Genomic DNA, 20,254 nt, shown 5'->3' on the forward strand with positions numbered 1-20,254 from the left:
AGCAAAGAAAACAAATTTGTCTGTGAAGCATGCTGGTCAGCCAGTTAGGGTTTCTGGCAATTTTTCTAGGGCTTTGAAATGTGTGTTTTGTATCGTTGTCTCCAATAGTATTTATTAGTTGTTTGTTTATTTATTTATTTATTTATTCTTTCATTTATTTTGTTTTGCAGTATGTGCTGTATGTTGTTCTGTTAACAACATTAAAATTCAGCTTTGATGTTGTTTCATGGTTTACTGGTGTTTAGCTTCCGCTATACCCAATGTTTCTGGTATATTTGTTAGTTTATTTCAATTGGTGGTTTGTTCTTTAATTGGATATTGTTATTGTTTTTTGGTTTTTAGTTTCAATTAATAAGTGCTGTATTGGAATTACATTTTTTTACCTTTTGTTTTCTCTTTAGTATTACTTATTGTTCCTAATTTGTTTATGCATATCTCCTCCCAGCTGTTTCCATTTGGCCATTATCCTTTTTTTGTGTTATATTTGAAGTTTGACATTTTTTACGCTGTCCAATAAAGGCTTGATTTAAATTTGCAGCAGAATGTGTCACATGTGAACCTTCTGAATGATATCAGTCAAGTTTGAAGCAGAAATACAGGGAGTGCAGAATTATTAGGCAAATGAGTATTTTGTCCACATCATCCTCTTCATGCATGTTGTCTTACTCCAAGCTGTATAGGCTCGAAAGCCTACTACCAATTAAGCATATTAGGTGATGTGCATCTCTGTAATGAGAAGGGGTGTGGTCTAATGACATCAACACCCTATATCAGGTGTGCATAATTATTAGGCAACTTCCTTTCCTTTGGCAAAATGGGTCAAAAGAAGGACTTGACAGGCTCAGAAAAGTCAAAAATAGTGAGATATCTTGCAGAGGGATGCAGCAGTCTTAAAATTGCAAAGCTTCTGAAGCGTGATCATCGAACAATCAAGCGTTTCATTCAAAATAGTCAACAGGGTCGCAAGAAGCGTGTGGAAAAACCAAGGCGCAAAATAACTGCCCATGAACTGAGAAAAGTCAAGCGTGCAGCTGCCAAGATGCCACTTGCCACCAGTTTGGCCATATTTCAGAGCTGCAACATCACTGGAGTGCCCAAAAGCACAAGGTGTGCAATACTCAGAGACATGGCCAAGGTAAGAAAGGCTGAAAGACGACCACCACTGAACAAGACACACAAGCTGAAACGTCAAGACTGGGCCAAGAAATATCTCAAGACTGATTTTTCTAAGGTTTTATGGACTGATGAAATGAGAGTGAGTCTTGATGGGCCAGATGGATGGGCCCGTGGCTGGATTGGTAAAGGGCAGAGAGCTCCAGTCCCACTCAGACGCCAGCAAGGTGGAGGTGGAGTACTGGTTTGGGCTGGTATCATCAAAGATGAGCTTGTGGGGCCTTTTCGGGTTGAGGATGGAGTCAAGCTCAACTCCCAGTCCTACTGCCAGTTTCTGGAAGACACCTTCTTCAAGCAGTGGTACAGGAAGAAGTCTGCATCCTTCAAGAAAAACATGATTTTCATGCAGGACAATGCTCCATCACACGTGTCCAAGTACTCCACAGCGTGGCTGGCAAGAAAGGGTATAAAAGAAGAAAAACTAATGACATGGCCTCCTTGTTCACCTGATCTGAACCCCATTGAGAACCTGTGGTCCATCATCAAATGTGAGATTTACAAGGAGGGAAAACGGTACACCTCTCTGAACAGTGTCTGGGAGGCTGTGGTTGCTGCTGCACGCAATGTTGATGGTGAACAGATCAAAACACTGACAGAATCCATGGATGGCAGGCTTTTGAGTGTCCTTGCAAAGAAAGGTGGCTATATTGGTCGCTGTTGTTTTTGTTTTGTTTTTGAATGTCAGAAATGTATATTTGTGAATGTGGAGATGTTATATTGGTTTCACTGGTAAAAATAAATAATTGAAATGGGTATATATTTGTTTTTTGTTAAGTTGCCTAATAATTCTGCACAGTAATAGTCACCTGCACACACAGATATCCCCCTAAAATAGCTAAAACTAAAAACAAACTAAAAACTACTTCCAAAAACATTCAGCTTTGATATTAATGAGTTTTTTGGGTTCATTGAGAACATGGTTGTTGTTCAATAATAAAATTATTCCTCAAAAATACAACTTGCCTAATAATTCTGCACTCCCTGTATTGTTTCAGTGACAAGATATAGGCCACAATCACTTTTTGGCAGGCTGAAAATGGCATATTATCAATGTTAATGTTCCTTTAAAAGTTATCCAGCAATTCTTAGAGGCTGTTTGGGATATGATGTGCCACATATGATCCTTTTGGATGATACCCAACAACTTTGAAGCAGAAATATTGTTTCAGTGACAAGATATAGGCCACAATCACTTTTTGGCAGGTTGAAATGACATATTATCGGTATTAATGTTATTTTAAAAGTTATTCGGCAGTTCTAAGAGACTGTTTGGGCTCCTGTGTGTAACATGTAACCCTTCTTGATGATACCCAAGAAGTTTGAAGCAGAAATATTGTTACAGTGACAAGATATAGGTGGCAATCACTTTTTGGCAGGTTGAAAATGACTATTATCAGTGGTATTGTTCCTGTACAAGTTATTCAGCACTTCTTGGAGAATGTTTGGGGTATAATGTGACACATATAGCCTTTCTGGATGATTTCCAGCAAGGTTGAAGCAGAAATATTGTTTCAGTAACAAGATATAGTCCACAATCACTTTTTGGCAGGTTGGAAATTGCATATTATCAGTTTTTTGTTCCTGTACAAGTTATTCAGCAGTTCTTGGAGAGTTTGGGGGATATAATATATCACATGTAACCATTCTGGAATATATCCAACAAGTTTGAAGCTGAAATATTGTTTCAGTGACAAGTTATAGGCAGGGTTTTAATAGTTTTGCAATTTTCATTAGTTTTTATTTTTATTTCGTTTTGACTTCAGATTTTCAATTTTATATTAGTTTTAATTAGTTTTTACCAATTGTTTGCTAGTTTAGTTTAGTTTTTATTTTTTTGAAAATCCTTAGTTTCAGTTTAGTTTTGATTAGTTTCAGTTATAGTTTTAGTTGTGTTTGCAATAAAGTGTAACAAAATCCCAGTTTCATCATATCAGTCATTCTCTTCTGCTTATCCTTGGGTATGTTGCTATTCCAGCTACCATACCCTGCACCCTGGACAGGTCGCCTGTCTGTCGCAGGGCTAACACGCAGAGACAGACAACTCACATTCCCACCTATGGGTTCTTTAAATAAATAAATAAAGGCAGATGAACAACCATTGATACCAGGCAACTATAAAATGTATATCTTGGCCCCAATGAGACTATTAACTCTTGCAGCACCGGGTGTTAAGGCAATTGACTCACACAGTTATGTAGACATCCCAGTCCTGTTGTCTCGGGATGCATCACGCTGCCTTGCCTGGGGTTAGCTTCTGTTTCTGGGGATGAGGGTTGGGCGTGCTCCCTTACCTTCTCCAGGTAAACTAGGTTAGCCTTCTTGTGTGAGCTTTTCAAGTGCACTTTAAGGTTTGTGGGATTTTTCCCCTTTAAAAATGTCCCACATATTTTATCTCTTTCCATTACAAGACACTTGCTTTTATCTAAAACACTATCATATTCGAAGTAATCCCAAATTGGACTCCGGCGCTTTCTCCCGACTTTTGTTGACATGATGCTACGCGTGGACGGAGCGGCAACACAGACGACCCGACTGAGGTACTTGCCACCTGCAGGCATAATAAGGCACAGCAAGAACATAACCTGGAAAATACACTTCATTCTCACCCTAGACTAACGTATGACACATACACATCAACGAAAACTAAACACATTTTCTCTATAAATTCAGTTAATTTTAGTTAGTTTTGTGAACGGTCATTTCAGTTTTAGTTAGTTTTCCTTTTATTGCAAAGTCTCGTTTTTATTTTTATTTCCGTTAACGAAACTGTTTTTTATTCGTTATTTCGTTAGTTTTCGTTAACGATAATAACCTTGGTTATAGGCCACAATCACCTTTTGGTAGCGCTAAAATGCCATGTTCTCAGTCGTTATTCTGAACAAACAAGAAAGAGTCATGGTGATACTGGCACAATAGGTCTTTATTATTTTAACTACTATTCAACAGTCTTATAACAAATATGAACAACGAGAGTAGACATACTAAACCTGTAGGCATTAATTATTCCATCGTGATGCGTGTAGTCATTCGTGACAGCGCTACACAATGAAAGCAAACTTCTGATAAGCGTCATAATTCGGTTATAATAACCGTTAAAGTTCCATAAACGCATACCTTTGCCTAATAACAAAGGCATAAATGTCTTTGGGGGTTTTTTCCCCCCACGTTATATCAGTTGCACGGAAGTAGCTGGCAACTATGGCAAGCCATTAGTGCCAAAATTCGCCACTTTTCTAACCCGTTTGATTAAGAAACGGCGTAAAAAACGCCGTTTAATTATTCAAAACGCCGAAAAAAACGGCGTTCTGTTTCGACAAACGCCGTTTTTTCCGACTCTCACATGGCGCCCTGAACGCACCATCCGAGTGACGTAAAAAGCGGCGTTCAAAGACACACGGAAACGCCGTTTTTTACGCCACTCGGCAGAAAACGCCGTTCAAAGATGCATAAAAACGGCGTTTTTTACGGCGTTCTGTGCCAGCTGTAACGGCGTTTAAAACGGCGTTTTATTGAAATTATGCAGGGCACTCCCCATGGTTCCCTCATCCAATTACTTTCAACTCATTTCACCCAATCAAAGAAGAGGAAGTGCAGACCACACTAATGCATCACCGATTCACCTTGCTGCTAAGTGATTGCCTATTCAGTACCAGTGCTTGTCACAGTATTGACTTGTATTATAATCCCACTATGCATTTTGATGTGTTTAAGGCATGATCAAGCAAACAAACGACAGAATACTTTTTCTGAAACCTTAACTGTGATACCTGTTATGGCAGCTAACAGGTAATGAGCAGCGCTAGCTCTGCTAATTTCTGAGCTTCTTTCTTATTTTCCTCTTTACTTCTCTTAACCTTTAACTTATGTCTTAGCAATCAGATTCTGCCGTCATGCATTACCGCTCCGTGCTAGTTATGTTGACTTTTCTCTTCTTTTGTCTTCTCTTTTTTCACCCGTATTTAGACACTCGGCGCATGGCTCCTTTGTTTACGTTAGGGATCAGCTGTTAGCGCTGCGCCCTGCAGCTGCGCTACCGGCAGACAGACCCTACGTCCCCAGTGAGGGAAGAGACGGGGGTGATGTCTCCCGAGAAGGACACCTTACACACCATCTCTCCTTCCTGTAATCACTGTAAACGTGAGATCGCTCCCTGATATGATTGAGGAGCTAATGACGCTAACCCGGTCACAGTGGCAGTACCCCGACACTGCCCGGTACTCCCTCTGTGAGTAGGCTGCCCGGCTTCCAGCTGCTGCGGCCGGACAAGACCAGAGACAGCGGTGAGAGGAAAGGAGGGGGACTGGGCAGTGTTTGTTAAAGACAGTTGTGGTATCCCTGGGCACATTGCTGTGAAAGAACAACTCTGCAACAGAGACATTGAGCTATTAGCCGTTAGCATCCGTGGAGGCAGCCTGTGACTCTCTGTGGTCCGCAGACTGCAGACGCAATCTCCGAGAGCTCTTCTTCTAATATCAGGGGACTTTAATCATGTCTCGCTGGACTCCACACTGCCCACCTTCACCCAGTATGTGACCTGCCCCACCGTAGGCAATAAAACATTGTACTTAATGTATGCCAATGAAAAAGTGGCATACAGTTCATCACCTCTCCCTGCCCAGGGAAGATCTGATCGTAACCTAGTGCACCTTGTCCCTGTGTGCAGCACTTGTGCACGGAGCCACCAATCACCCACGCAGTGCAGAGATGGTCCGCGGAGGGCATATGAATAAATAATAAAAGCAAATAAATGACAGAATGCTTTTTCTGAAACAAACGGAGACCTTAACTTTTATCAAAATACCATTTTACTCAGTTTAAAGTAATACCACTGTATAATAGCCTTCAAATTTAATAATGTTAACAGTATCTCAGGAATATTTTTGCCCCATCAACATGCATTAAAAATAGATATGCAGTTTTGAATCAGACCTGTATGTACGTTTTCTGAAAAGTGATGTAAATAAATAATCTCAAAAACATGAAATAATTGTTTCCCATGTAAACTGGAGTTGTCCTTGTCAATGTCATCAGAGTACTCTGGATGTCTTACATGAATTTGAAACAGAGAGTGGCACATGACAGCGTTGTACATAACATAACTAGTTTACCTGTATGACATGAAGTAATTTAAAAAAAAAAAAAAAGAATCCATGTAACTTGGTTATGGCTTCTTTCTGATAACTGTAGATACAAATGGGCTGCAGTGTGCATTATCTTGACATAAGTATAAGATACTGAACCCGCTGATATGATGTGGTGGAGGAACACAACTACCTGGACACCCACATATATACATTTGCTGAACTGGAAGATCAAAACAGAGGCTGTACACAAGAAGTGGATGGGCAGGCGGGTTTTTGAGAACAAGCTTATGTGTGCACCAAAATGTTAATGACAGGTGTTCTGTCAGTTCAGGTGAGTGCAGTGCACTTTGATGTGTTCTTCTTGGATCAGGAGAGCACGTTCTGTGCTCCGGAAGCTGTGGTGGAGAGGAAGTGAGTGAACAAACTGCCATGCATCATGGATATTCCTCTCAATCCACCTCATCAGGTACCTCTCTAAAAGTGTGACTCAGGTCTGTTGCCCCAAAGGATACAGGAAATGCACTGATTTCCAGGACAGAATCGTGTCTGTTTAATGCTCCATGATGATAACTTTCCTGTGAGCGTTTGAAGATCACTGACATCATGGCTTTTAGCCTCATTGTTTCTGCAAAGAGATTTCTCCAGTCACTGAATCTTTTGATAAAATATATTTTTATGCCTCTAGAGGATGGAATATTTTAAGTCTTTACAACTTTACATTTGGGAACATTATTCTGAAATTGTTGCACAATTTGTTAATGGAGTTTTTTTGCAGCTTGATCAACCTCTGCCCATATTTCCTCCAGAGCAACTCTGCTTCTCTAAGATGCTCTTTTAATATCTAATCATGTAACTGACCTGTTACTTTTAAAATATCCCTGCAGCTGTTTCTTTTTAGTACCACTTTTTCCAGCCTTCTCTTGCCCCATCTCAACTGTTTTGAAACATATTGCTGCCATCAAATTAAAATGGACTTATTTTTAACGACATAGTCTCGGTGTAAACATTTGACATGTTTTCTATGTTCTACTGTGAATAAACTTTGCCTTTCACATTTGCAAATCAGTGCTTGCTCTTTTTTTATTCACATTTTACACTGGAGTCCAGTATTTTCAGAACTATGTTTGTACAAAGCATAATCTGTACAAAGCAAAACATAATGTGCTCGGTGTGAACTGTCACAACATCAAACACACGCTAAACCACTTTATATCTACTACACTATACTGAGCCACTTCAATACCTACTATACAGTTTTTTATTTTTTAATTATTTACTGTCACTGCTTTATAGTTGTATTTATCAATATCAACAGCTGTAACCTTTAGATTAATCAAGTTGACTTTATCGAGATTCAGCTTCAGTTGTATACTTTCCATTTCACAACTTCCATCTTATACACTTTAAAAATCACTCAACATTTTTTATTTTCAGTGTCACACAGCTCGTTCTTGTATCTCCACTACTCAATGGTACATAGTAAACACGTATTATAACTTTTCACATTATATGTATCCAGTCACCTAGATATTTTGAAGTCTTTCCACTTGCTGCTATTATGTTTCAGTCAATAATTGAACTGTGTCAGTGATATGTCGAGTCCAGAAAGTATATTAAGCCAGAGATGAGTTCAATACCATGACTCCCTCTGGTGCCAGTTAGTGGACTAAATAGTTCTACCACTTGCTCCATCATCGGTCCGTCCAGAGTAAATTCGATGTCTGGCACAGTAATCCTCTCAGGCCAGTCGACCAGCAATCCCAGCTCATCTGTACCATGAGCACCACCACCAGAATCAGTACCTAAGCCCTGAGCAGCAGTCGTCTCACTCTCAGTGGCTGTCACACTACCATCAGCTGTCCCACCAATAGTCCCAGCAGCAGCAGCTGCTCTAGTCTGAAAGATGTCCTGCATGGCAGTTGAGGCTCGGCCCTGTTGCTGGAGGCTGCCTCGGACAAAAATCTGTAATGGGCTCAAGTGTCTCTCTGTCCGCAAGCCATGATTGTTCCACTGTTGAGTGAAGTCTTTCAAATCTCTGTTGATCCTTGGGAGATAGATGTAATGGAGAGCCCAAAGGTGCATTTCATTGTCAATGTCAATGATGCCTTCCTCCTCCAGGTGGTGAAATAAATCACAGTAGACATTGGTCATTCCTCGCCACAGATCACCCCAGAGCCTCTCAATTCTCTGATTATGGGTACTCCTTCCTCTTAGGGCGCTTCCACGATCAAAGCCTCTGAAAATGTTCATCATCAGGCAGACAGCATTGTTTTCCCCTCCTCTGTCTGTCCGGACCCTCGAGGGTACACCATAGGATACCACGGCTCTGATGAAACTTGATAAAACGGTACTGCTACGGTTGTTGTTTGAGGCATGAAGGAAGACCACAAGACGACTGTATCCATCAATAGCCCCATGAATGACTATCCTCCACCTAAAACCGTGGTCCATAAGAAGAAAAATATTATTTCTGCTTTGTTATTGAAACAATGGAAAACACACTCTTATTTGATTTACATGGCACTATTACATGTCAAGTTTGAATTTTTCTCTGTATGTTGCTTGCGCTGTCTGTGTTCTCTCATCTTCCCCTTTAAACATAACCGTTGTGTTAGAGGACTGCCCATCCCAGGGCCTGGCTCTATTGGACGTGTCTTATTGTTCAACAATTATATTTGATGTAACGCTGAATTTCACTTTGGTCAAAATAGGTGTTCAACAAATCAGTGTGGTTGGTTACCTTATCAGCTTGTGATTTCCATCAATGTGCCACAATGAGTTTGGACCTGCAACCTGATATGTTCTTCGTTCTGGTCTCCGCAAAACTGCTCTAAGGGCAGCTGCTCCAGGATTTATCCGTAACATGCTTGCTCGAACCCTCCTTCGCTGTACACGTAGTCCACGTACTCGCAGGGAGGCTCTGACAGCCTCAGGACCAATTTGTTCATTGCCAGCGACAATGTCCTGCACATGTTCATCCAAGGCACTGTCAGTCAGTTCCGCATACATTGATGCACGGGTGAAATGATACTGTCTGAAATCAGACAAAAAAACATGAGTAATTTATCACTACCATAACAGCACACTTCATTACTTGACTAGTGGTGCACATTCAAATATACTAATGTTTACAATTTCACAATACCATTTAATTTGAATAAACAGTGAGTGTGTGTCACAAAGAAATGAAAGTCACACTGGTTTCAAAAGTCACTGACCGCAGACGTCTTCGAATTGTACGAAGTGAAACATTCAAAATATCAGCCATCTGAGGTGCAGTGAATCCACATGACTTCAGGAATGAAAGCTGTTCCCGAGTGATAAGGTAAAGGGATCTACCTCTACCTCTGTTGAAAACCACTGGTGCCTGGTATCCAAAACAGCCTGAAAATATATAAGCGTTTGGTAAATAGGTAAAGGCACCCCATATATCAGGTAAATATATCAGGTAAATAGGTAAATATTTGGAAAATAGGTTAAGACAGAGTCATAATTTATTTCACACTGTTGGTGAGTCAAGGAATCGACACAATATGTGCTTACCTTGTTGGCCATGCTGAGTAGACAGTTCGACCTCCTGAATCAATTCAGCCAAGTCACGCAGAAGTTGATCTGCTGCAGTTACATTGATCAGTCTTCCTCTTGCCCACTGAAGGCTTCTCTGCATAGTCTCCAACCTCAAAGATATCAAAAAATTACTTCTTAATTCATGATATATTTTCAGGCCATATTCCCCTTAAACATTTTAAATGTTAAATGTTTTCTATCTTGCTTTAATCGTACCTCCTTAACGCTAACTGTAGCACATTTGGCCCAACATCGTCCATCAGCAGCCGCCGTGTACAGTCATTAAGAATGTTCTTGCACCTTGAGATGAAAATCCTCCAGGCCATACTTTGTAATGGTCTGGTTGAGTCACAACTATTTTTCCACAGTGCCTGCTCTACTTGGGGTGCTGGCTGCTCTACTTCATCGCTCCTCTGAGGATCACCACCTGAGACAAATCAAGCCAGCTGTATTTAAGACCACCGTTCACAACCAGTCTTTGCCATATTATCTGTTAACCAATGTCAGTTATTGGCCTCACGTTGCTCATAGCTCTAGTACTTACCTCTCTGTTCATGTCTTCTTAGTTACTTCCTGGACAACCTTTCACACTCGCAATAGCCTCACTCCCCTGGACACGGATCTCCATTTGCTCCTCAACAGCTGATAACCTCTCACTCTTTTTTATCCATTCATGCATTACTCCACCTGCAAACAAGTAAGACTGTTCAGACTGCCTATTTGGATCTTTTCTGAACTTCTTCCAAGACCCTCCTGACTCTGCTCTCCCTCTGCTGCAGTACCTGTAGAGGCTATGCCTACACTTGAAGCCACTGAAGGGTTTGATGGCAGGGGTGAGGCAATGTAACTGTTATGAATTAAACTTGTAACAGCCCAACTCAATCTATACTTGTCTTGTACGGTTAAGATTGTTTTTGTATTCATCAGTTTTATTTGCTTCTCTTTATTCAATGTCATTTATCATAACAGCGCAGATTTTACAAACTGTTTGCTTGTTCTGACCAAAAACACCTGGCTTGAGTTACGTTTATCTTCAATACATTTCCATAAACACACCATACGTAAAAACACAAAAGGTGACCCGTAGCGGCACACATAAGGTAACAATACAAAAATGGGTCCCACAGTGCTGCTCCACCATCAACTCTCACACCACTGTTTCACTTGCCGAGCTCCAGCAGCCACAGATCATGTTACTGTTCCCTCTAGTATGAACTACTGTAGTCCATGTTCATAGCATTTTGCTCCTAGTTGTAGAACTCAAAGTTAACATTCATGCATTCTAGCCTTGTTTTTAATTTTACCTTTTGCATCACATACACATACTTGTCTGTTTTTTCTATTTTATTACTATATTTCTATTTCTATTGTACAGCACTTTGGTCTACCAGGTGTGTTTTTAAAGTGCTATATAAATGATGATGATGATGATGATGGTTATGATGTAAAGAACGTTTTCTGTTAACTTCACTCTGAGCCTGCGCTCGAATCTGCTCCTGAGTACACTTCATGTTTCTTGTTGTTTAAGGAAGAGAGTTCGATTATAGTCTTAGTCATTTACAGTGATACAATAGTTGTAGGACATAACCTGCTTGCTGGTGTTTTTTCTTGGACAAACTTGGACTGTATTAGAAATCTATACATTACTGTGATCCTACAAAGACAAAAATTTAAATTATTACTTTCAACAGGTTTATATATTTAAATAAATCAAAAATTCCATGTTAGTCTTCTGAAAATTGTGACTGAGCACTTTTGGAAACACTCTGTCATCACTGTAAGTATTGAGACTGTGAACAGTTACAGAATACATCTGAAATAAATGTCAGATTCTAACAGGTTATAGTTCTGTTAATAGAGCTTTTGAATCTACTCTTCATACATATTCCTATCTTTAATAACAGTATGTCAACGATGTCAACCAATATTTTCATATTTCAAATACACACCCAAGTTAAAAATTTGAATCTCCACATCTTCTACTCTGCATATCTGAAAAATCAGTTTTGATAATGTTACAATTCCATTTTCAAATGTTCCCATCTATGTTATTCATCTTTGTTTATTTTAAATGCTGTCATTAGCTTTGATTTTTTTCCAACTTATTAAAAAAATGAACATGGTCTACATTGTTTTGTTCACTTGAATAAAAGACATTTTTGTATCGTACTCTGGGTTCTTGAAGACCACGCTGTCTTTTAACTTTATTTTTTATTTTCTGCATATACTGTTGTTTATTCATTTCTTTACTCTTTGAGGCTGCCATTCTGTGTTCCTAGTGCAAAGTCTGCATTTCTGTGTCCTATCTTTAGTTGGTTACTACTTTATATTGTTGACGTCTAGTCTTTTGTGCACTTGCTTTTGCTTCCACTGGTCATACTTGTTTGATTCAATTCACCTGTGTCTTGTTTCTCCCAGCTGCGTCCTCTCTCCCTAATCAACTTGCGCAAGTATTGAAGCCCTCAGCTTTTCACTCTGTTGTTTTGTTTCAAGTTGTACACTTTGTTTGTCTACCTTGTGGCTTCCTGTACGTTAGTTTTGGATTCTTGGAACTTTAAAAAAAAAAAAATCAATATTATTATCTCTCTTCACTGTGGATTTGCCGCACTCATATTTAAGGTCAGTTTTCAGTTCATGGAGTTTGTCTTTCAGTCTGCAGTGTCGGGTTTAATGATAGTTTAACAGTCTCATGTGGCTCTTTGTATACACCACTGTATTACTAAATCCTGGTATTGTAGATACAACTATACATGCGTTTAAAAAGGCACATGCGTGCTTATCAGGGTGGACATCAAAAGCTGAAAATTCGGAACATCTGTCACGATCTAATTCAGATGAGTTTACTAAAATTGCAACTTGGTGTTGCACTATGACTTCATGGTTTGACAGTCTGTTAATCCCGCTTACTAGAAAAAGGCTCTTGGGATAATTACTCGGCTGTAGAGTTAAATGACTAAGTTTCTCCCACTGAACATACTGTATTATATGCAGCACCTACGCACAACCTCACCATCATTAGAGCCACGTAATTGCGCATTGATTTTTCCGGTGAGCATGCGACGTAAAGTCACGTGGGCATGCCGCGTGAGCAATCGAACTGAGTCTAAAGTTTTCATGTGCAAATTGAAGCGGGTGCTCTCCAATCATCAAAAGTAACAAAGTCATTGAACACATTTATACAGTTACCTTTACGTTTACCTACCATATATCACAGATTTGCTTTTTTTTAGTACTATGCAAAAAAGCAACCACAGAGCGACAGTCTGGGTCAATGGTGGCCGAGGCGACGGCAAGGCTAAAGAAACCCTCGAAGCGTTAGGCTAGCTCTGTAACGGAATATAACAAAAGTATGAAACGAAAATGTGTTCTTTGTTGCCGGACTGTAAGATGACAGTAGATACAATTTCGGGCTCCTATATTTTGTCCGAAACTTTATATTAACGAATCTATTACTGTACTGGAAATAACGAATAGAATAAAATTCATTCTTACCTTATAATCGTGGTGCAGGCCAGTGCAGTGCATGAACTTGTGCCTTCTCCAGTGAATTCCGCTGAGAGTAACTGTAATGTCCCGCTCTACTGTACATGACTTGTGAATGGTTACCTGAAGGGATGTACCACTGTGAGGGGGGTGCTAGGAATAGTCCAAGTGATCGCTGCTTTAATTTCCCGGTCAACTATACATACATTGCAAGTAGACATGATTTTATTAAAGCTGTTGAACTGTAACTAGACCATAAATCAGTGATAACAAAAGAACACTCAATCTATTTTCTCCGGTACTTTATACCCGCTCAGTAATTTAACGCTCAACTACAAATCAATGGCTTTTTTTAATGGTGACCTGTAGGGATTTACCACTGAAAGAGGCTCTTTGGATGATCGCAGCTTTGATCTCTGGTCATCTATAAATAGATGTTGTTTGTTGTTTTTCAACGTAGTTGTTGTCACCTGGTCGACTACAAATAGATCAAATATCAATGACAAAAACAACGTTAAATCAACATTATTACAAAGTCCCTACAGTGCAGTACAATGTAGCCTAATCCGGCTAATGTAACAAGTGTGATAAAACCGTATTTTCAATAATATAAAGTGGCCAAATGAAGTAACATATTAAAGACTTTATTACCATGCCTCACCTAAAATGGCATGTTGGCAACATTCCTAACGGACCAAGGTTAGTATGACCTTTTTTTTTTTTTTCACTTACTACAAAGCTAACATGTAACATGTGCTTAAAAGGACAAAGTAATGTTTCACAATCATGGCTTAGCTTTTAGGTAGCAAAGTCAAACAGTAATTGAGGTTAACTAGGGTACTTGCAGTCAAATGTGGTGTTTTTTTTTGTTGGTGCAGAGATTTCGCATCCATTCACTTGAATGTAGTTTGTCGCACATAGCTTGATTGAGACAACACAAATATGAGGTTGACTGTGATTGGTTACCACAAATTCGGATCACAGGTTGTGTTAAGGGTGGATTAAAAAAAAAAGTTCAGTCTTGCCGATCCAATCACGAACAACGTACCTTCTCCCGCCGTACTTTGAATTTTCGGGATGCTATATATATCTGCCCAGCCTTTTGGCGGACTTTTTATGGACAATCATGTCTGAACGTACCGCTGCGTTTCGACGGAGAGTCAATGATATCAGAGACAGAATGAATGCCCAATTTAACCGGCTACTTAATCAAGATGACGGTGAAGAGGGGACTTCTCTTCTACAAAGGTGAAACGCTTTGGTGGTGGTTACTATATTGGCAAGCTTCTAGCTTTGCGCCTTTTTGTTCTTGCCAAAAAAAAACCTTTTACGTTTTTAAATAATAAATGGCTCGTTAACTAATTATCTGTTACAATTCAATCCACAGCATTTAACAAATTCTGTAATCATAAAATCTCTCCTAGGTTGACGATTTCAAATGACAATCATTTTAATCCCTCTTATGTGCATTTATGCATAAGGATTTTAGTTTATAAATGTAGCATATCCCACGTTTTCTGGGAGCATTTAATTTGCCAGACAATCGGAAAATGCATGCAATAAACACCGATATGCTGAACATTCATGCCTTACTCGGAGTGTGTGGTGTTTTGTTTTGTTGGGGGGGGGGGTCTCTGTGTCATATTAGTTTGTGACTTAACTTATCTCATGGTCTAATGATAGCTTTGGAGTTTTCCGCCAACAGCACGGGGGTGGACCAGTGCGCAGGCCAAGAGGCGGGAGAACCAGACATCGCCAGTTAACGTTTAAGGTGTCAGTACTAAGGAATCCGACACTGACCCACTACCGATCTCATAGGGGTAATCTTTATTTTAAGATTAATTATTTGGAGTGATGGTTTTCAAAAAAAATTGCATCATGGTGTCATTTGTTTACAAATTGTAGAATTTGGCATTAGAGATTTAGCACCTTTGTAATCGTTATTTCCTTGCACCAATAAATTGATGTGGAGACACTACAATGTGACAATTTTCCGTTTTTAGGGAAAGTTCTAAATAACATTGCTAGCTAACTTGGTTTAAATTTGTTTACAGATGCCACTCCTGCTACTCGGGTGGTCGTTCCTGTAAACCTCAATGCCGCTGAATTCAGGCAGGCACTACGGGACAATATTGCAGACATACCTTTGCAGTTCGATCTATGCAAAGTGAATGGACAGCGGCTCATTCTTCCTCTTGAAGAGGAGACGCCCCAAGAAATTAGAGCAAGAAACCTACTGGGTCGCTCCAATCTTTATATCCGTCCAAAGGTATTCAAATGTTCCACTGGGGTGGCTGATATGGCATAATTGTCACTATTACTGTAACTCAGTGGCTCTCCAGTCACCCTAATATTGTATAAGCCATCTTTAACATGTCACTGCTCAGAATAGTAAATGCTGTGATTTCCCCAAAGGATTTAAGACATTCATCTGATCACTATGCCAGATGGCATAGTGCCCCGTCAGTTGAGTCACTGTTAATAACAGAAATGCAGTAGAGCAAGCTTGAACTGTGGTCTAATGGTTTTTTGTTTATGGGCTGATGTGCATCTTTCATAAAACAATTGTGTGTAAAGATTTATATTTTTTTTCATTTTGTTATTGTAATCCCAGTTTCCTGGGTTTTGGTGTTCTGGGTTTTTCATTCTTTTGTAATGTCCTTATCCTTTCTTTTTTTCATTTGTTGTTCAGTTTCATTTATATTTTAATACTCTGTTTTAGATTACAGAAGCCAATGACGACTCAACTGGTGGAGAAGTGGTGCAGTCTGAAATGGCAATGTAAGTGTTTGACCACTGCCTTTGGACTGTAGCACTATAAATGCATTACATCCTCTCATCATCAATATTTACCATATTGCAGTGTGCTGCATGACACAGAGACACCTGACCATGGCAGGCACAATGTACAGGAGCCAGAGGTTATCAGGTAAATGGCACTGTTTGTTTATGAGTTGGAATTTTAATCTTAAAATATTGCACAAATTTTATTTTTTGGTAAAACTGTTGTACAAACTAATTCTCATTATTATAACTTGGATCATTTTGTGTAGTCTAGATCAAGAAATATCTGCGTTGGGGTCCTGTTCCTGTTATTAAATATTACTGCTATTCCTTTGCAGTGGTCTGCATGAAAACCATACAGCTAATTCTAGTAGGCCTGGTCTCCAGGAACCAGAGGTTAACAGGCAAGTGGTAGTTGATGAATAACGTGCCAAAACTGAAGTGTAAACTGTAACTTATTGTCTATTTACCTATGGTGTGTGTTTTATAAGTACAATATAACGGGGTGAGACCAGCAAAAATTAAAAATTTAAAGGTTGCATGTATTGAACAGAGTACATTTATGTACTCTGACTATAGACCAATGGTTTAATTGCCTCATTTTGTTTCTGTTTTGCTTTTTCACATTTTTGAGATTTGTTGATGTCGTGATATTGGCATTTTTAATTGCTGACAATGCATCGATAACACTTTAGTCATCCTGACCATTCAGACACTTGGAACTACAGATCACCCAAAGTATTCCCAGTAAACAGTTCTGTGTTTACAAATTTCAGTGTAATTCCATAAATGGACACTGTAGTGGCAGTTCCTTATGTTTCCCAAAACATCTAACAAAAAATATACAGAAGACACTGCTGCCCTGTGATAATCTTTTGTACGCAGGCAAAACTGCACTGTCCAAACTTGAAAGTTGCATTGTATAGTTTATTGATCCAGTTTGTAAACCAATAACAAGATCTATTTTTGTTGCTTCATGCTGCTTGTCTCAAATTTAAAAACAAAACAAAAAAAAACACACAAAACCATTGGCCTATCCCAGTGCATGCTGGTCCTATACCAGTCTCTTAATTTATCAAAAATGGCCCTGAAGTTCTTCCTGGCTGACTTGACAAGATAAACAACAAAACGATGAAGTGAGTATTAACCTACAAATAAAAATTAATTAACCCCAAAATAGAAGTAAACTAACAAAACTTTACATTTTAATATTTTGAAATTTGTTAAAATACAAATGCTCCAACACATGTAATCAAGGACCACGTGGCCATTTTAAGTGGCTGTATCTGTACAGTAAAAGAATCTGATTTCACATTATCAGATGAGTCAATACATTTCAATATGTATACATGATATTAAAAAATCAAATGCATTTGTGTTCTGTTTAGGGAAGAGTTTTACATCGACTCTGCAGAGTCAGAAGTATCAGACCTGGATGAGGCTGTCCTGGCTTCCCCTGAACAAAATGATTCACATGTATGTGTCATGAACAACACCGCCAGAACTGCTGTGGATGTTTTTATGTAGTCGTGACACCTCTCTCTCCCCCCCCCCCACCCCCCTCCTTCAGGATGAGATGGACCTTGCTACTGTCCTGAAAGACTTCCAGGAAACGCATCTTGACACCAGCAATTATTGTACAGTAATAGCCCGACGAAGGAAAATCCTACATAGTGCCTGCATGGCACTTTCGAAGTCATATTTTGCCTGGCATAAATTACCAAACATTGAATTCGTTGGTGAAATGGCCGATGATTATGGAGGCCCAAGGCGGGAATTTTTTCGGTAAGCAAAAGTCCCATCTCTCCCACACAATAATAGAATGCGTGAATGTGTGTTTTGTTGTTATTGCAAAGATGAAATCACAATTTGACTCAATTTTTTTTTTTTCTACCTTTTCCTGCAGCTTACTTATGGTCGAAACTCAGAATTCCCTAGGGATTTTGAGGGGAAGCCTGGCAGTCTGCTGTTCAGTTATAGCCAGCAGTTGCTGTCAAGCAACAAGTTTTATATGGCTGGTAAACTGATTGCTTGGTCGATAGCACACAATGGGCCAGGGCCACGGTGTATCAATAGACACCTGTTCTGTTTGATGTGTGGCCAGAAGACATCTCTTGATGACTTTGATGTCGAGGTCTTCATGGACGATGACATTAAACAGAACATAGAAAAGGTAAAGCTGTGTACATGCTGAGGTGTAATTAAATTCAGTGAAACACAATGCATAGCTTGACTCATCAGTTGAATGTCTCAAAATGTAAGTCAACTAGTGAATGCTTCAAACGTATGTATTTATGGAGCTGCCTGATTTTCAAGGTTTCCAACTGCAGCACCCCAGAAGACCTGGCAGACTTGAAAAGTCACCTTGGGGACTGGATTGCAGGCTGTGGTATCCCTGACATCTACACTGCCACACTACTTGATGTTAAGAGGATAAGGGGCGAGATTGTATCTCATTTTGCGTTTCACAGGTGAGAATTTGTTAGAAAATTACAAAGTAGTTTGCTGGTCAGTGCTCGTCTTCCCATTGTGTTCCCCCCTAATAGTTAACACTTAAACAAATCAATCTGCTGAATTGATATTGCAGTTAAGGTAGTGTTGAAATTGACAAAACAAGCCTTTTTCTGTTTTGTTTGACTGTTTTGCTATGTGGTATGAATTGAGAGTACAATCTGTGGTCAACAGGGTTGCCAGCATGATTCAACAGTTTGTTGCCGGTATGGACTCGTGTGGTCAATTCTGGCAAATGGTGAAGAGATGCTGGAAGCAGTTCCTTCCTGTATTTACAAATGCAGGAAATAAACTTACAAGGAACAGCTTCCAGGATCTCTTCACCATTGGATGGAGTCCAGCTGGAAGTAACAGACGTGAAGAAGAGGAAGCCACCATCTTTCAGTGGGAATGGTGGCTTATGGCCATTCAGGGTGAGTACATAGAATACAACACATGTCTTGGTTCTGTTTGAATTGCTTCAGGCATCTCATGTTAAATACAGTGTCCACAATACAAAATACAGACAACTAAATCTAAACAACACCTGGGTGCAATGAAACCTTTGAACTTTGCAAAATCCACACATTCTTACAGCATATGGGGAAGTTTTGATTATTTTACCTTTTAGGTAAGTTATTTTAAAGGAAACGACCTACAAATATTTTTGGAAGATTATTTCTTCTGTCATTTCTACCAGATCTTGGTTGTTGAGACTGATAGGATGTAATTTGATTTTCATTGTGATTTCTGTTAACACGTTAATTTATTACATGACCACAAACTTCTCTTAACACTAAAATATTAAATATTTATATTACATATTTGTATTTAAATTAGTAAAATTTATGATTCAACTGTATTAGCACATCTGAGATTAAGGAAGTGTGTTTGCAGTGTTTAAGACAGGTCTCACCTTTCAAATTGTGTTATTCTGTCTCTTTGAGACAACGGTCATTTGTTAATTAGATGCACTGCCTAAATTGAAGCTTCAGGTATTCCATTGACTATAAAGACACCTCATGTATATTAGTGTCCTAGGTAATCAAGTGGTGCAATGACAACACCCATGCAAATGTGACGTCACTAGAAAGTCAACAATGTACTTTTGCAAGGACAGAATGAATAACTTGTTTTTAAAACATACACATTGCATAAACAGTCCTTGACATATAGGTCAGACTCGGAGGACCAAAATTAATTTCCTGTCTTAGGAGGGCAGGATTACTTTAAGTAATTTTTTTTATTATACAGTGCTTGCAATATTGGTTTTGCCTAACAACCTGTTTTGGACTCCAAAATAGTCATTAATGCAACTGCTCTACAGTCAGTGTAACTGATTATAAATCTTTGATTCATGAACCTATACATTGCACCTTATTTACTAGTTGTATGTATTTCAACAGAGCAAGAGGTGGACAACACGTTTGAAGAGCTGCTGGTCTTCATAACTGGGCTGACTTACTTCCACCACTGGGGTTCCCACAGTCCTGCAACATAGACTTTTACGATCAGGAGCCGGGGATGCGGCGCATCCCATACGCATCAACGTGCAGCTTATCCCTGTATCTTCCAAGAGGTGTTGCAGATGAAGATCAATTTAAAGATCTTATGAACGATGCATTAAAAGGATCCCTTGGATTTGGAAAGGTGTAGCTGCATACATGAACTGA

The 20,254-nt window shown here is 39.3% G+C and overlaps 2 protein-coding genes and 1 long non-coding RNA gene across 3 annotated transcripts in view; 1 reads left to right on the forward strand and 2 right to left on the reverse strand.

The window, feature by feature from the left end:
• The window catches only part of LOC109203633 (tripartite motif-containing protein 16-like), a 536,611-nt gene that overhangs the window by 279,016 nt on the left and 237,341 nt on the right, over positions 1-20,254 (reverse strand). The window lies entirely within an intron of this gene.
• Positions 4,383-5,609, forward strand: LOC109200760 (uncharacterized). The gene is made up of 2 exons (XR_002060891.2): positions 4,383-4,959; positions 5,137-5,609. It is a non-coding gene; the product is annotated as an uncharacterized LOC109200760 (long non-coding RNA).
• Positions 7,429-10,510, reverse strand: LOC109200761 (uncharacterized). The gene is made up of 6 exons (XM_025902474.1): positions 10,369-10,510; positions 10,041-10,251; positions 9,801-9,934; positions 9,476-9,641; positions 8,998-9,291; positions 7,429-8,691 (listed from the first exon to the last, which is right to left on the reverse strand). The coding sequence occupies exons 2-6, from the start codon at positions 10,148-10,150 to the stop codon at positions 7,842-7,844; spliced, it is 1,554 nt and encodes a 517-aa protein (XP_025758259.1). The 5' UTR covers positions 10,151-10,251; positions 10,369-10,510; the 3' UTR covers positions 7,429-7,841.

Source organism: Oreochromis niloticus, linkage group LG3, assembly GCF_001858045.2.
Source record: "Oreochromis niloticus isolate F11D_XX linkage group LG3, O_niloticus_UMD_NMBU, whole genome shotgun sequence".
In the NCBI taxonomy this organism is placed as follows: domain Eukaryota; kingdom Metazoa; phylum Chordata; class Actinopteri; order Cichliformes; family Cichlidae; genus Oreochromis; species Oreochromis niloticus.